At 41.5% G+C, this 15,582-nt stretch overlaps 1 protein-coding gene across 1 annotated transcript in view; it reads left to right on the top strand.

The window, feature by feature from the left end:
- LOC138282847 (uncharacterized) overlaps positions 1-7,767 on the top strand; it is a 128,002-nt gene extending 120,235 nt beyond the window's left edge. Inside the window, exon 2 of the mRNA XM_069220798.1 lies at positions 68-7,767. Within this exon, the coding sequence (XP_069076899.1) occupies positions 68-1,072 (1,005 nt within the window). The 3' untranslated portion in view covers positions 1,073-7,767. The remainder of the gene's footprint in view (positions 1-67) is intronic.
- The last annotated feature ends 7,815 nt before the right edge of the window (positions 7,768-15,582 follow it).

Genomic DNA, 15,582 nt, shown 5'->3' with positions numbered 1-15,582 from the left:
TAGAGCAGAAAAAAGTGTGAAGAATACAGAGCACGAGTAACGTTCCTCTGTTTGTTTGTTTTTGCAGCGAGTCCCAGAAGCGGAAAAGACGCACCTCTCAAAATTCAAGAGCAGTGCTGTTGAGGTCGACGAAGTGCACCCCAATCAATTTATAAGCATGAAACTTCCGCTTAAGATAAAAGAGAAGCCATGTAGAGATCCTGACTCTAAAGTCAACGCCGGCTCTTTACAGAATACCAATAGCAAGGAGGAGCACGTGCTCGGACCTGACAAACAAACCAAAGGCCTGACTGCCACACAAACCTCCTCAAATGACGTGAAAACCATGGGCAGTGTGGAGTTAAAGCGACCCGTGAAACTCGCGCCACTAGAAATCCCTTTGGAAGTGAAAAACGCTCAGCTTCAGAAGATAATGACTTTGCAAGCCGAAGCAAAGATGGCTTCTGAAAAATTATCTATCCCAGGTGTTATAAATAGGAACAACGAACCCCGTGCCAAGAGGGTTAGAAACCTGCCTCAGATGGAACTGGCCATTTTACATGAGATGCGACTGGCAGAACAGGCACTGATTGAGAAAAGAGGGGTCATTTGCTCACTGAAGGAAACCAAGCAACTCTCAAAGAGTGCGCCATCTTTAAAAGATGAGACGGACACGAAGGAATCCAATGAGATTGTCCCGGGTCTTCCATTTAAGCCTGGCGTCCCTAAAGTCAAGGCTCCTATCCTTCAGGCCCCTCTCTTACCAGGAAGCACCTCTCAGCCCGACCATCTCCCCAGGACCGCCGGCGGGCGGTTCAGACTGAAAAGCCCCAAAGGTCGGGAGGATGACCACGGCAAGTGTAAACCAATGAGGTTTATTGGACTGAGTTTAAACGATGCCCAGCGGAAAAAAGTAGATGCGAGCAGCGAGGGGAAGGCTCTTTTGGAGGTGAATACAGAAAGTGTGGCGAAGAAAATGAATGGCAGAAGAGGAACGTTTAATGCTGGAGACAGAGAAGCTCAGCCCATGGAAGGAAGGCCACTAAGTCGGAGAATGGCAATGAATCATTCTAGATGCCCAGATGAAGAATAATTTTCCCACTCTATGGAGGGGGACACATTCCACTGAACTGAAAAATACAAACGACAAGGTATAATGCACTAGAAATGGCATTTGAAACAAGGGACAATAACATTCACAACCTGGGTGCTCAACACAGGGCCAGATTGTACCGGGCATTCAGATTACCCACATAAGTCACATTTGTATGTATTTTTTTGTGACACTACCAAGCGTCTTGCAAAAACTACACGAAATATGCAGTGGTCAATTTCTATGCATTTGTGCTTTTATATCCAATTGGAACTTTTGCATTTGCCTCATTTTCACCATTTTGTGTGCAAGTGTAATTTAACGTACCTTTTCCTCATGATTGTTGTCACCCATAGGGAAAAGCTACACAAGGTAGTACTTTTGTACTAACAACTGATCTTCAATCTCTACATTGCCTCAGAAAAGGAAACAACAGAGACTGAAAAGAAAAACTTATGTTGATGTTTAGGGCATTGTCCTATGTACAGTATTCATGGCCATATTTATCAAAGAGTTGTGTCACTCTTGCACCTCGTAACAGGGTGCAACAGCGACGCAACTCTTAAATTAGATTCAGCTAGATTAGCTACATAAATCTAGAGTAACATAAGGCAGAGCAAATCGCTGTATTGGGTTACTCTGCCCTTTTGAAAGGGTTCCATGGATGGAGTGTGGGTGTTGCCATGCATCTACCCATGGATTTTGGCACATTCTCCAATGTACCATTACTGGTGAACCTGGAAATATGTCAAAACCTTATGCCTTCCCAGGTGAGGTGTAACAAGTACAAATATCTTTATTTTTCCTCATTACCTCAGAGGACAATGCCTCTCAGGATTGTTTTTGTGCTGGAAGGTGTCCCTGATGCAAGAGTGCCTGTGTAGGCACTAGGCTGAATGCACTATACAGTGTTAAGTATGGCATATTCCTGTGCTATTCCTACCACACAGTGCAGCAAGATGGCTTGCTGCGCTGCATGATATAATGATAAATATGCCCCTTAGTATTTTTCCTACGAGGGAGAAATACGACTATGCACAGGAGAAAGGGAAGCAGGAAATTCAAACTAGGAACACCAGCAATCAGGAATTCTTCAAGCCTACGTACATGTAGTACACTTCTTCTTTGCACACAATTAATTTAAATAGAAATCATTTACATTATCATTTTTTGGCCACAAGGGTAGCCTTAGTTATAGAAAATGACAAGTCACAAACCTTTCATGTTCATGTAAATATGCAAACATAGTTGTTTAATACACATTGTTTGACTACTCATCTTCATTAGTCATATATTTACAAATCTCTATGGCATTTCTGATTAATTACTAATATTAGTTATCACTGATAACATCTGCCCTTTTTCAACTTATTTAATTATTGTGTGTGTTGTTTTTTGTGCATTCTTGCTGCTTATAATGAAAAAGAGAAAAGCCTTGGAGAAAGGGTATAAGCCAGTGGTTTATAGCTATTACTCATTCATTGAGATGGATATACTTGTATATTATGGAGTGGATGGTATATGTAACCTCTTATTTGTTACATATAGAATTAAACATGGGTAACAGTGAATTACAGGGATGGTTTTCATTGAGGCATTTTGAGTGGCATGACAGTCAACAAGCACGAAGCTCCAGTTGTCTATGATGTCACTCAGAACCCTGAGGTGAGAATCCGAAGTTGAAAGACATGTTATGTATGCCCACCATCTCCCCTCCAATCATCTACCCCTGCTTTCAACTTCTATGCATGGGCAAAGTAGTAATGAGGGAGCCATACAGACCATGGCCTCTACTCCCTGTCCAAAACTGAAAAAACAAGTCCTCCTGTCACCAACCCCGTCAATCTCTGTGTCTTCCCTTCCCTCTCCTCCAGAAGCTGTGATTCCTGCTTTCCAGCACTGCTGTCACAGAGCTCAGCCATAGCAACCTGAAATTCCTATATGACATAGCACCAGTGAGTTGTGAGATCTGTAACCAACCATTGCTACGTCACAGCAGTGAATTATCATAGTTAGAATGTGCTATTCAAGATAATGGCTTTCAGTGAGAGCCATGCATAACAAAATAATTTGTCATGGCCAGCAAGAGTAAATGAGACAGTCACTTTATCCATTATTTAGATTACAGGTGGGTGGAACTCAGCGAAATTCTGCAAAGTTACATAAAAACTCCACAAGATTTCCCCACCCTTAGTTATGAGTAGTAAGCACTATATAAAAAACAATATCATATCACTTTATATTGAGACTGGATGTCTCAGATAGAAATGACATGGAGTGAAATATCAACGCTGATTGTGTCCTAAATGCTAGTGTTAGTTTCTGTTGCCAGTGCCACCTTAAACTTACACCATGGTCTGCTGTACATGATACTGTGCTTCAAACGATAGCCAATGCTGCAAAATCAGCATCTCCTGCATTTAGGGTCCGTTAAGACAAACTGTTGGCATAACCATCTTCCCAAGATGATCAAGTTAATTCTCCTACCTGCAGGATGGCTGAAAAAACATCTCCGCGCAGCCTCACACTGCAGTTGGGGGTTGGAGTCACTGCTATGACCCTTCTTCCAGCGCTTCACCTTGCTAGTCATGCCAGAGTGCACCTTCCCTGTCTTTCCCATGAAGTCTACTGGGTGCAGGGTACAGAGCCAGTGCGGAAAGCAGAGGTCACAGAAAAACACACATGCATGCAAGCACTAAAGGGTTTGGGCATATAAGAAGGACCAGCATTGCAATCCTTGCCACAGCTCGTCATGTAAAAAACACATTGCAGCCATTTTAAAACAGCAACATTGGTAGTTCAGAAAAACAAAAGTGCATAAAGTAATTAGGTTACAATTAAGTAGGTTACACACTAAAAAACAGAAATTACATTTTGAAATATCTTTAAAAGTAGGAGCTGCTTGGCAGAAATGCCAGATTTCACTTTTAATAAATATTCTGTGCCCATACCAGTATTTGAAACTTTGTCATGTCTCAATAATTTGGAATTACTTGATGCAGATAACATTAACTGTAGGTTTGCCTATTTCTCTGCCTATTTTCTTTGATATCAAGAGACTTGCTCTTAAATCCAATATGGCCACTGTATAATAGGTACAAAGTCTCTGTCAAAGTTACCATGTATAGTCTTTCTTTCTTGTTATTGCTATGACTGGTGAATGCAATTGGCCAGAAGTAGACATCTTGGAATAGTACTCTTTCATAAAAGTAGTGCTGAATGATTAATTCTGCCGGCAGACTGGAGCTGCTGAATTTATTAGTAATTCCGCTTTACAAGAGTAACGCAGAAACATTAAATTCCTCCAATTCAGCTGGCAGAATTAAAAGTTCCGCACACCCCTAAATTAAATGTCTTGTTTGGATTTATATACTCAAACTGTATCATATCACTCAGTCCCCACAATAGGTACTATTGTGACCTGTCCTTGTTACCTATCTGGTATAATTTATCTGTCTCTCATCCGCTGTTCAGTGCCCTGTTGCCTCGTAGATAGTTGTGTGCTATAGAAGTACCGCTATAAACATACATGTGTTTTTGTACTTAATTTTTTGTAGCTCTGGTATCACCACATATAAACTACCAGCTGAGGTCTAAGAACTTAAATATTTCACTTATATTGAAAGCACAAGAAGAGGAAACTTTGCTACTCTTTCTACTTGGAAGAGGACTGAACCTGCTTTCTCTTGAGCCCAAGGACTACAGCTGCCATCACCACTCCTCTGTAGTACAAAGTAGGGGGGATAAAATGTTGAAAAGAGTTTTAGTTAGAAGTAGTCTGGTCTTTGCTGGAACCCTTGCTGGTGTTAGAGGATGTAACTTGGTTCCCCCTCTGCTGAAGTGTGGCCAGGGCTCTGGATGCTTCTACTAACAGTTTGAAAGTTTCATACATGACAAGGAAGAACCTCTTCCAGCACCCTTCAATTTTGGGACATAGCACATCTTTGGAGTCTGGAGGACTCAACACAAGGTACCAAGGCTACCCAAGAAAGGCATAACTGCAAGGGGCAAGATTTGTTGTTTTGCCTCACATGAAGATTTTTGCTGTGAAGAAAAAAGCTTCCTTGATACCTTTTGGAGATGGTATCCCTTCATGGAGCCTAGCCAGCTACACCAATCAGCCTTTCTCCTGGAGCATTTTGAGGTCACAAAAAGTGGCAAAGGCCCTAATTACAAGTTAAAGGCCAAATGCAATGCCTGCATAAATGGGGGTTTACAAAGGCAGGGAGCAAAATAATGACGTGTGTGATAAATATTGCACTCTCACAATTTCCTGATTGAGTTCAGTAAGACAAACCAGAAAACATGATCAGTGTGACAGGAAAAATGGCAAAACATGAAGAATTTGATGTGTTAAATATCTATCTGCTCAGTTGGAAGCTTAGAATAGGAGATATTTACCAATCCCAGGAAATGGCTCGCCCCAGAGTAATGGTGTTTACCAAGTGTAGTATTTACCAAATGTGGTAAGTAGCTCACACTTTCCTCACAACATGGAATTAGTGCTTTGTGTGAGAAGAGGAAAAGGTGACAAAGTTATCTTGATGATGAGGAAAATTAGTAGGCTGTCATTCTTCCGAATCTTCTACCAGTCCAGGAGTGTTCTGATGAGAGGTTATGGATGTCCTACTTGTATACATGGTGTCAGCCTTTGTGGGGGGGAATTCCCTGACCTACCCCCAAAACTGGATCTGGTCATTTGTCCCCTTCCCCCGATCCAGGTTCCAAACTGTCTAGGGTGACAAAGGCAAGGACAGGCCTGGTGTCAGGTTCCTTTGTGTGCTACAGGCAAGACACTTTGAGGTGTACTCAGGGCAAGGGATTGCACCTCCTCAGCCATTCTGTGAGGAAGACCCTCGCTGGTCACACCTAAGCTTCCTTTGTCTCACTGGCTTAAAGAAATACACAACCCACAACAGCAGAGCGAGCTAATCACAGTCATGTGGCTCAGGACACTGGTAGAAAGGCACAGCTGATATGGGCAGAAAAATGCCAACTTTCTAAAAGTGGCATTTTCAAAATTAGAACTTAAAATCCGACTTTACCATAAAAGAAGATTTTACATTACAATTCATTGAGGGACATAATATTTCTCCATTGGCTCACAAAATGAAGTTAGCACTTATTAAATGTAATAAGGTAAATCAGTGTTAGTCTGTAGAGAGATAGCCTTACAACAGTGAAAAAGTACTTTTAGGAGTTTATCACTGCCAGGACAGATGAAATTTAAACCCACATGTCAAACATTTTAAATACCAGGCACCCATCCTTAGGGGGAGTTTGGCCCTACCTTGAGAGAGACTTAAAAATTTTAAAAGAGAAGGTTTAGGCCTGGAAAAAGGTTTTTTGACAAGTCAAAATGACAGTTTAAGACTGCACTACAGGTTGCAGTGGAAGTGGCAAGCCTGAGACATGTTTTGCAGTGCAGTGCTACTTTGGCAGGTGGCATAATGGGTGCTGCTAATGCCCACCAGTGGCAATTAATTTACGAGCCGTGGGTCAGAGGAGTACCATTTACTAGGGACTTCTAAGTAAATTAAATATGCAAATTAGGTGTAGGCCACTTTCACCATATTTATGGATAAAGCACAATCACTTTAATACTGGTTACCAGGGTCAAAGTGCACAGAGTGCTAATGCTAGCAAAAATATAGAAAAGTAAGGTGTGAAGGCAAAACGTTTGGGAGAATACCACTCCAAGGATGTCAGGTCTAACACAGTCGTATTGTAGTTAATCTTTTTTAAAGTTCCAGCATGGCCACCATGTTTAGATACAATGTGTTGATCATCTTGAAATGGAAAACAATGATGCACTATGGACAACAGCATTCCATAATGGTCATCTGGTTTAGAGAAAGTGACCATGCATGTAGATGAAATTAGGGGCACGCAAGTGGCCCTTCGAGTCAGTGACTGCAATGGGCTTAATCATTTCCCAGATAGTATGCTGCCATGTATAGAACCAAAGTGTAAACAACAATACTTAATAATCTGGTAGTTCTCCTAAATAATTCCAATCCGGGACTCTATTTCATTTAAATTGCCATCCTGTTATTATTATTCTTTATTGCAGTGACTCATAGTTTGATCTATCCATAACTGGAAAAAAAACAGATCGCTGGCTAATTTAAGAGTAGATGTGTCTTCAGATATGTGAAGGAGGAAATGGAGTAAAAAATGTTTTTGCTCAGATTGAAAATAAATGAAGCATAGTCCCTCATACGGTACTATGGGGGAAAATTGAGACAACATAAAATAGAGCCCAACTGTTTATACAACTACATTTTGGTGTAACACCATCCATATGGAAGCAGAAATAAGATCTATATAATATATCAATATTGCTGTATCAAGATACACCAGGAATTATTGTCAGGGAGTAAACATAGCCAATAATTATCTTCTATCCTGTTGAAGGCTGAGAATGACTTTGCCGAAACTGTGGATTTATAGTTGATGAATGTGAAGGATCTGTGGCTATTTCATATGTTGAGGAAGTGCAATAGACATTGAATAGAGAATAAAACATCACATTAAATGGAGCTCTCTCTGCCAAGTTTTTTTAATGATATTAGAGTGTGAATGGAAACACTGCTTGGTTAGGTTTACATTGCTTTTTAACATACATGATGTTTCTAAATAAATTGTGATGATGTGCAGCTATAAGTTGAATACAAAATAAAAATGTAATAATTTTGGGAAGTTTCTGTTTTTAAGAGTATTTTATGCACACAATTTAATAACACATTATTAAAGTCTTACTGATTTTAACAAATGCTTTTCACTGAAAAGGAAAAGCAGGCTTTCTTCCATTGATCCGGTCTGCCTATTGTGAAAGGTTGCGACAAAGACATCAAACAACATTCCCCAGTGTCTCAATCAGGCCTAGAGCTTGTCACAATAACCAACTTGTGCCTACTGAAAAAGCTGTTTTTACTTTTTTACTCTGTGATTTCTTTTTTAAAATGCTTTTTAACACTTTGGGGGAACTCTGATTGTTGATTGTTTGAATTTGATTTGGCGACCATTGGGGCGAAGTTAGAATGCACTGAGCACTTTACCAGAGAATTCATAACCATAGAGTTGTCAAGCAGGTCGTCGCTCTAGTGGTTGGACTCTGACAATATAAAATTACGGCAGGGCAGTGGGCGCGCAGAGAACGTGCACTGCGGGTACCCTGCTGGTGCGTCAAAGGCAAGCTTGTCTGTTCCTGTCTGCTCCAGAATGAGACCAAGGCAGGTAAGCCTGCCCCGCTCCACCGCCATCCTGGGGCTTGTTCCAGGCATCAACTGCTTGACATAAGAGGGGCTTACAGTGATAAGTGTCTCCACTCTATCGATTTTGCTAAGGGCAACATAACATAGTACTGCTCCTACACTCCCCCACTGGCCTCTCCATCCGAGATCTCCCCTCACCCCATAAGGCCAAACCTTTCCTACTAAACTGTAGATCCCTCTCACGCCACAAGTTGGAAATGTTCTCTTTTTTTAAAGAAGCAAAACTTGTTGTGTTCTTCCCCACAGAAACCTAACTCCACAAGGAGTCAGGACCAGATATTTTCCAGGCCTCTACCCCCAACTATTAGACCTTACGGCGAGATAGAGAAGACAGGAAGGGTAGGGGGGGCTCGCAATTATACTGAAGTCCACTTTCACCTGCCTCACCAATATCAATTGAATATCAATATGAAACAATTGTGAATGTTTCATATTTCCAATCTCCCTCTCCCACACATTTACGCTCTCTGGAGTCCTAATTTACCATCCCCCACCCACTTCACTGTTCTGGGAGATCTACACTTACATTTTGATGAGCTTAAAGACATGCAAGCTACCAGCTTCATTTTAGACCTTGCTGCTATCAAACTGGCTCAAAAAAATACAGAGCCCCACCCACACAATGGGGTACCTGTTATTCCCCATTTTTACCAATAAGTCCCTGCTACAGGCCCTGGATCCCTTACCCATCTTTGTACTGACCATTTCTTGTTCCCAATGGTCCTTATGATCCCTGCCCCGACCATGCCCCCCAAACAACTGGCCAAGAAGACCGGCGCTGGTCTCAGTTAAACTGTGAAAATTGTATGTGTACCCTTAATACTACATCCTTGCTGGGCTCTGACCTGCATGAGGCCTATAGTAGGATCTCCGAATGGATCAACCACTCCCTAGACCTAATTAGTTCCAAGAATACAGTTATCCAAAAAAATAAAAATAAGTCACCCCCTGGTCCTCCCCCATCTTAGAGCTCTCAACAAATGTGCAAGACTGCAGAAAGGGAATGGGCAAAGGATTATGGGGAACACAACAAAATAAAATACCGGAAAATAGTCAGTGCCTACTACAGAGAAATCAGATTTGCCCCTGCCTCTTACTATTGTACAAGAATCAATGAAGCCGCTAACGCCCCCAGGAAGATGTTTTAAATTGCTAAAACACAGCTGGAACCCATTTCCAATGGACCACCCTCTGCACCCTCTAACAACAGGTGCAATGCTCTGGCCACCTACTTTGACACCAAAATATCATACATTTACCTCTCCTTTCAAGAGGTGGAGGAAAGCCCCAATCCCAACCCCTTTACTAATAGTAAGGAGACCAGCTCATCCATCCTTTCATAATTCCCCCATTACTCTGGAAACCTTTGATGCACTCCTTAGCAAAATTAAATTTGAATCCCCACTTGATCCTGCTCCCCTAGAATCCTTGCCCTTGAAGCAGAAATAATTTCCGCCACTCTGCTGAAGATGGTTAGCCTCTCCCTGGAGAAGAGAATGGTTCCTAAGCCATGGAAACATTTCATGCTTAAAGCCATCCTTAAAAAGCTCAAGCTCGACTCCTCATTCCCGGGGAATTTTTTACCACTCTCCCTGCTTTCAGGCATAAGTAAAGTGGCTGAAAAATAAGTAAATTGGCATTGCTCAGAATTAATTGAGGCAAAATCCTGCCTGCACCACACTCAAACCACTTTTTCAGCCCAAACACAGAACCAATACCGCCTTCTTGGCAGTGGTGGAGGATGCTAAAAGGAGATTAGATCAAGGAGGCACAATAGCCATTATACTTCTTGATGTCAGTGCCACCTTTGACACCGTTGACCACCCTATACTCCTAGATAGGATCCGCAAGGTTGGTGTCGCAATGAAAGTCGTGGACTGGCTTAGCTCCTTCCTGAAGGATAGATCTCTTCAGGTATTTCACAAGGCCTATCCGTCTTTCAGGATATTCTTCCAGTTACCTGTGGAGTTCCGCAGGGTTCATCTTTTTGTATCTGCAACCCATGACGAATATCAGAACTCCCTTCAGGATTTCGATAGTCTCCAATGTGGATGACACTCAGCTGGTTTTCTCGCTCTCCCCTGACTTAGATCCATTAGTACCCACTCTGGGACCATGTCTTGACCTAGTAGCCTGCTGGATGAATATATCCCTTCTTAAGCTCAACGGTGCTAAAACTCATGTTCCTGTGGACAATCCCTCTCCTCAGCAGACCCTGGGTTGGCCCGTATGTCTCGGTCCCCCTCCTGCCCCCAAAACAGTGATAAAAAGTTCGGAGGTCTGGCTGGATAAAACCTTTTCTATGGAAACCCAGGCTACCAAACTATCTGCCAGCTGCTTCAGAACCTTGGGCATGTTGCACAAGACTCTGCCTCTGCACCCTCAGTCCTCGAGGAGACTAGTAGTCCATGCATTGATTCTCTCCCACCTGGACTACGACAACTCACTCTACTTAGCTGCTCCCAAGGTAGTCACTCAAAAATTACAAGTCATGCAAAAAGCTGCATGCACGCTGTTAGGGATCCCTAGGTATGAGCCAGTTAGACAAGGTTTGGTGGATCTTCACTAGCTACCAGTTGACCAAAGAATTGAATGTAAAGCCCTGTGTACTGCACAAAGAGCACTACATGTCAGTGGCCCTCCCATCTTACCCAAGCTTGTCATCCCTTACGTCACCAAAAGGCAACTTAGATCCACCAACCTATCTTTGGCCTCCCTCTCCACCATTAGAAGAGCCAGAAGTGGAGGACAGTCTTTTAGCCTCAATGCGGCCAACCACTGGAATTCCCTCCCCTCGGCATGGATCCTTGGACAATGACCTCTGCTTTTGAAACTTCCTCAAGACCTAGCTTTTTAAGAACTGACCTTCCAGGTGGTACCTCTGGCCTTAGTGGAACAGTCTTTTTTTCTCAACTAGTGCTGGGATGCCTACGGGTTGCCATGCACTTTATAAATTCCATACCACTGAATAGCATACTGATTTGAATGTAAGCTTTAACACAAGGCAAAAAATTAGTCATAAAATTACAATGGTTCACAGAATTGCAGTTGGCCAAGCAAAATATTATAGCTCCTAAGAGAGCCGAACAATCATTCACAGAGAGCACATCTTCTGTACCCATGGTTTGTCGAATGTTGAACGGGTAACCAATGCCAAATCCCTTGCCTACTACAATAATCTCTGAGACTCTGTGTACCAAAATACTTCTCTGAAGGCTTTCGTACAGAGTAATACAAACCCACTCTTAAATGGCCTAAAGTCAACATATGCTTTTCACAAAAAATATGTCAGATCTGCTGCCTTTGTCACAACTTTCCATAATAAACTGACCAGGCTTATAGCCATGAGCATTGGCATACCACCATAAGCCAAAAAAGTGCAATACAAGCACCCTTGTCAATGGAAGCACACAACCTTGCTCCTAACACTTGTACTCGGAAAGCAACGGGTGAGGGGAGCCTAAGCCCTTCTCTCAGTAGTACTCTGAAAGCTCTTTTTTTGTTGTCTGGTGGCAACCATATAGTGCGACCTATTGTGCACAGGATTCAAACCCATTCTTGTTTTCAATGAAGAAAATAGGAGGATTGAGTGAACTAGAAGGGGCTATCAGAAAGGAGTGTTTGTTAAAGAAAGTCAGTCAGAGGTGTTGCACTGGCAATCACATTTGTTTTTCCTAGTAATGGCACCACTCTTGCTCCTGTGACGCTCTTTCTTTAGATGCCACATACTGTTGGCAACAAACCTTTTATATCCATTATAAACTTGAAGATATGTGGGAAAAAAGCATTGGCAAAGCATATAGGTCCGAGTCTTAGTTTTAGAAGTGAAACATATTGGCTTTGCCAATGCTTGTGTGTACTAACATGTAGCCCAGTGTCTGACACTGTTTGAAAGACTGCTCTTAAATGGACTACATGTGTCCCACGGCCTTTCCTTTAAACCACAGTGCCATCTAACTAGGTCTGTGGATATGCAAGTTGTGAAGTTCACACATGAACCTTAAGATGTTAAAATGTATTCATGCCTCATGTAGTTTAAAAGAAATATGGTGGATTGAAAAAGCCTGAAGAGGTAAAAAAAACAGTATTTTCACTTCTCTGGCATGAACGTTATTTGTCATTATCCCTTTCTTAAATCAGTGGTGGACAGGCAACAGCGGAACCTGTCCACTGTCTCATCTACCAAAGTATATGTAATTGAAAATATATTTATAAAGCGCGTACTATGTACTGCTGGTGAGCCATCAAAATGTGTTTCAGTGAGTAGCGCGCTACTCAGGAACCCAAAAATGATTAGTATTGGATTAGTATAGGGAAATAAGAGTTATTTGAGCTGTGGACATGCAAGTCTGTTAGGTGACATGAATAGGGTAATGGAGGGATAGAAGAGGGAAGAGTCTTGAAAGTGTTATTTGGGAGGTCAATGAGTTACAAATCAAACTGTTAACCTGACAGATATCAAAACAAAATCAGATACTATCACATTTGTACAATAGAATAATCTAATTTCCCTAAAATGGTTGGAATATGTCTATATTCACTGCGTCTTATAGACCGTGGAAATTGATATGGATGCTCTTTGGTTATACTGATGGGTTTTGTCAGATTATGGTTTTTGACTTATATCTGTGAGCCCTGGTGTCTCTATAAAAAGAGGTGGGAAATTGTGAATGAGACATGCCTTTCAATTAAATTTCTGTCACCTTGGAGTCTAAATGTCCTTCCACTGAGGGAGGTAGCCTAATATGGAGAATTAGATCTTGGTTGCAAAAGTAGGGCTCACTATAAATTACGTAAGGAAAAGATTCACTGAAATGTCTGGGAGATGTTCCCTTTTTTTTAAATGTACTGACATAATATTTCTGTTCAGCCTTCCTGCTATTGAATACAGTGCCCCTATATGATATGAAGTAACTTGTTTAATTGTGAAAGGGCCTTTCCAGCAAGCTAGAAGTTTGGTATATGAGGACGGAAGGAGTAGTTCGCTTTACTTAAATACTAGTATGAAAGTAATTTTGCCATAAGGTTTCTTTTGGTAACCCAGTGTTTGTTTGACATGCCAGTCTACTAGCCTCCTCGCAGTTTCCATTCTCACCTTTAGTTAGCTCATGTAGCTTTTTATGCCTTTTTGTTCCTCCTATCTGCCTCAAATTATGTCTAAAACAGTTCAAGACTGTCCCTGGTAAAGGTAGTCAAAACGGGAGAACCTGATTGTCTACTGAGAATGGCACCAAATACTAAATAACACCTGAGGGTGTAACTTGTCTCAGTGACATCTGTTTCCTTGTACTGTATTTTAGTAGTGATTTATTGACCTAAGTTTACTCTTGTGAATTGGGCCCTACATTTGCCAGAAATAAACAATAATTAGGCAGTGAGACTAGATTGTGCTCACATTTGTAACAGAGAATAACCCTGAAAACGTATAGGGTGACCTAGATAGATGGGCCATAGTTGGACTAAAATACTATCTGCCCACGCCTTCAGGCCAAAAGCCCCCAAAATAGACTGAGCCTAAACTTCTCCACAGAGATCACCTTATCCCCAAACACTCAGCGAGCACTAAGATAGATAAGCACATATATTATTCCGGGACCCTGTGCTAGATTCCACTTTTGTGGCTTCAACCCCACCCCTTGTTCTTGACTCACGTTGTTTTTACGCATGTACGTTACATACACTATGGATCGCTGTATGGAGGGTGCATTTAGAGAACATATAAAGGCAATGGCTGATGGTAGACCAAATGTCATATCATAATAAAGGTGCATTATAACGCTGCAAAATGATAGCAATGTACACACATGAGTGATGCCGAATATCATGATGACTGGGTGAAATCGATTCCAATTTCAGAGAAATATTTTGAATTAAATGGCTATAAAACATTTGAAACTAAAATAATCTTTCTTCCTTTCTTTCCTTTCATTTGCTATCTTTATATTGTTAAACATTTCCTTCCATCTTTCCTTCAATCATACCATCATTGCATTTTCCTTCCTTATTTCCTTGCATTCTTCCAACCATCTTTTCATGCTTCCTTTACCTTTCCTTCCATCCTTCGATTTCTACTTCATCGGTCCACCAACAAACTTTTCTTCCATTTTCCTTCTCCTTTCCTTCCATCCTTTCATTTTCACCCCATCCGTCCACTCTTCTATCGCTCCTTCCTTCCATCTGTTCATCCATCTTTCCTTCAATCCTCCCATTTTTCCTTCCAGCATTCCATCCATGCTTACACCCACCTTTCCCTTCTATTATTTCAACTTTCCCTTCTGTACTTAAATCATTCCATCTTTCCTTACAGCTTTCTCTTAGTGACACCCAATATCAGTATGAATTTATTTTTTAAATGTGTCCTTGGCATCAAGTGCATGACTCCTGGTGGGGGATATCATTGGTAAGTTGATAAGATATCCTTCAAATCCCAGGATGCCTAACTTACATATGAGGATGGGACTGGACTGGAATCTCTTTATGTGGCACATTTAATGCAAAGTGAAAATCATGCAGCATACAGGCCATGAATCATACATGTACTTACTACAGTTAATAAAGATTCCATTTGTATTGCGTTGGATGTGCAAAGTAGGTGCATTTTACATTGATCAACGTGGTGAGAATAGACACTCTTTCTAATGACGTTGCAAATACAAACTGAACAACAACTTCATGATCCATGATCTCCAATAACTTCTCCCAGGTCACGAGAGAAAAGAGGCTTAAATGCAGACTCCTATAAGCAAGTTATTTCTTCTGTCTTGGATGTCATCTTGTGTTTTATGGGCACTGTGAGACAGAACTCACAAAAATTACCAACCACATGACCCTCCGCTGAACCAGGATGGTGGCTTCACCTCTTCTACATACTTTTCTTATTCTACTTTGAAAATCTCTTCAACCATTACCTCTGGCCATAGATGTTTTCACCCTCATGGACATATTGCCTAAATGTTCTTTAGGGATACAATAATTTGTCACTATAGCTTAGTGGGTACTTCAGGGTTGGTGTGGTCGAAGCTGTGAGTATTACTCACAATTTGATTCCATCTGTCAGTGTGTGAGCCACAGTCAACATGTCACCACTTACTCACTGTTCTGCCACAAGCAGTGTCTTTTCTGGTGGCAATATGGGCCAAAAACCAAGTGCAACTTTGGTGAAGAAGTCAATGAGCAGCTTCCTTCCTGCAACCTTTCTCCAAGTGCCACTGTGCCACGGCTGCAAATGGAAAC

Source organism: Pleurodeles waltl, chromosome 2_2 (assembly GCF_031143425.1).
Source record: "Pleurodeles waltl isolate 20211129_DDA chromosome 2_2, aPleWal1.hap1.20221129, whole genome shotgun sequence".
Taxonomy (NCBI): domain Eukaryota; kingdom Metazoa; phylum Chordata; class Amphibia; order Caudata; family Salamandridae; genus Pleurodeles; species Pleurodeles waltl.
This window is presented reverse-complemented; position numbering and strand designations above follow the sequence as displayed.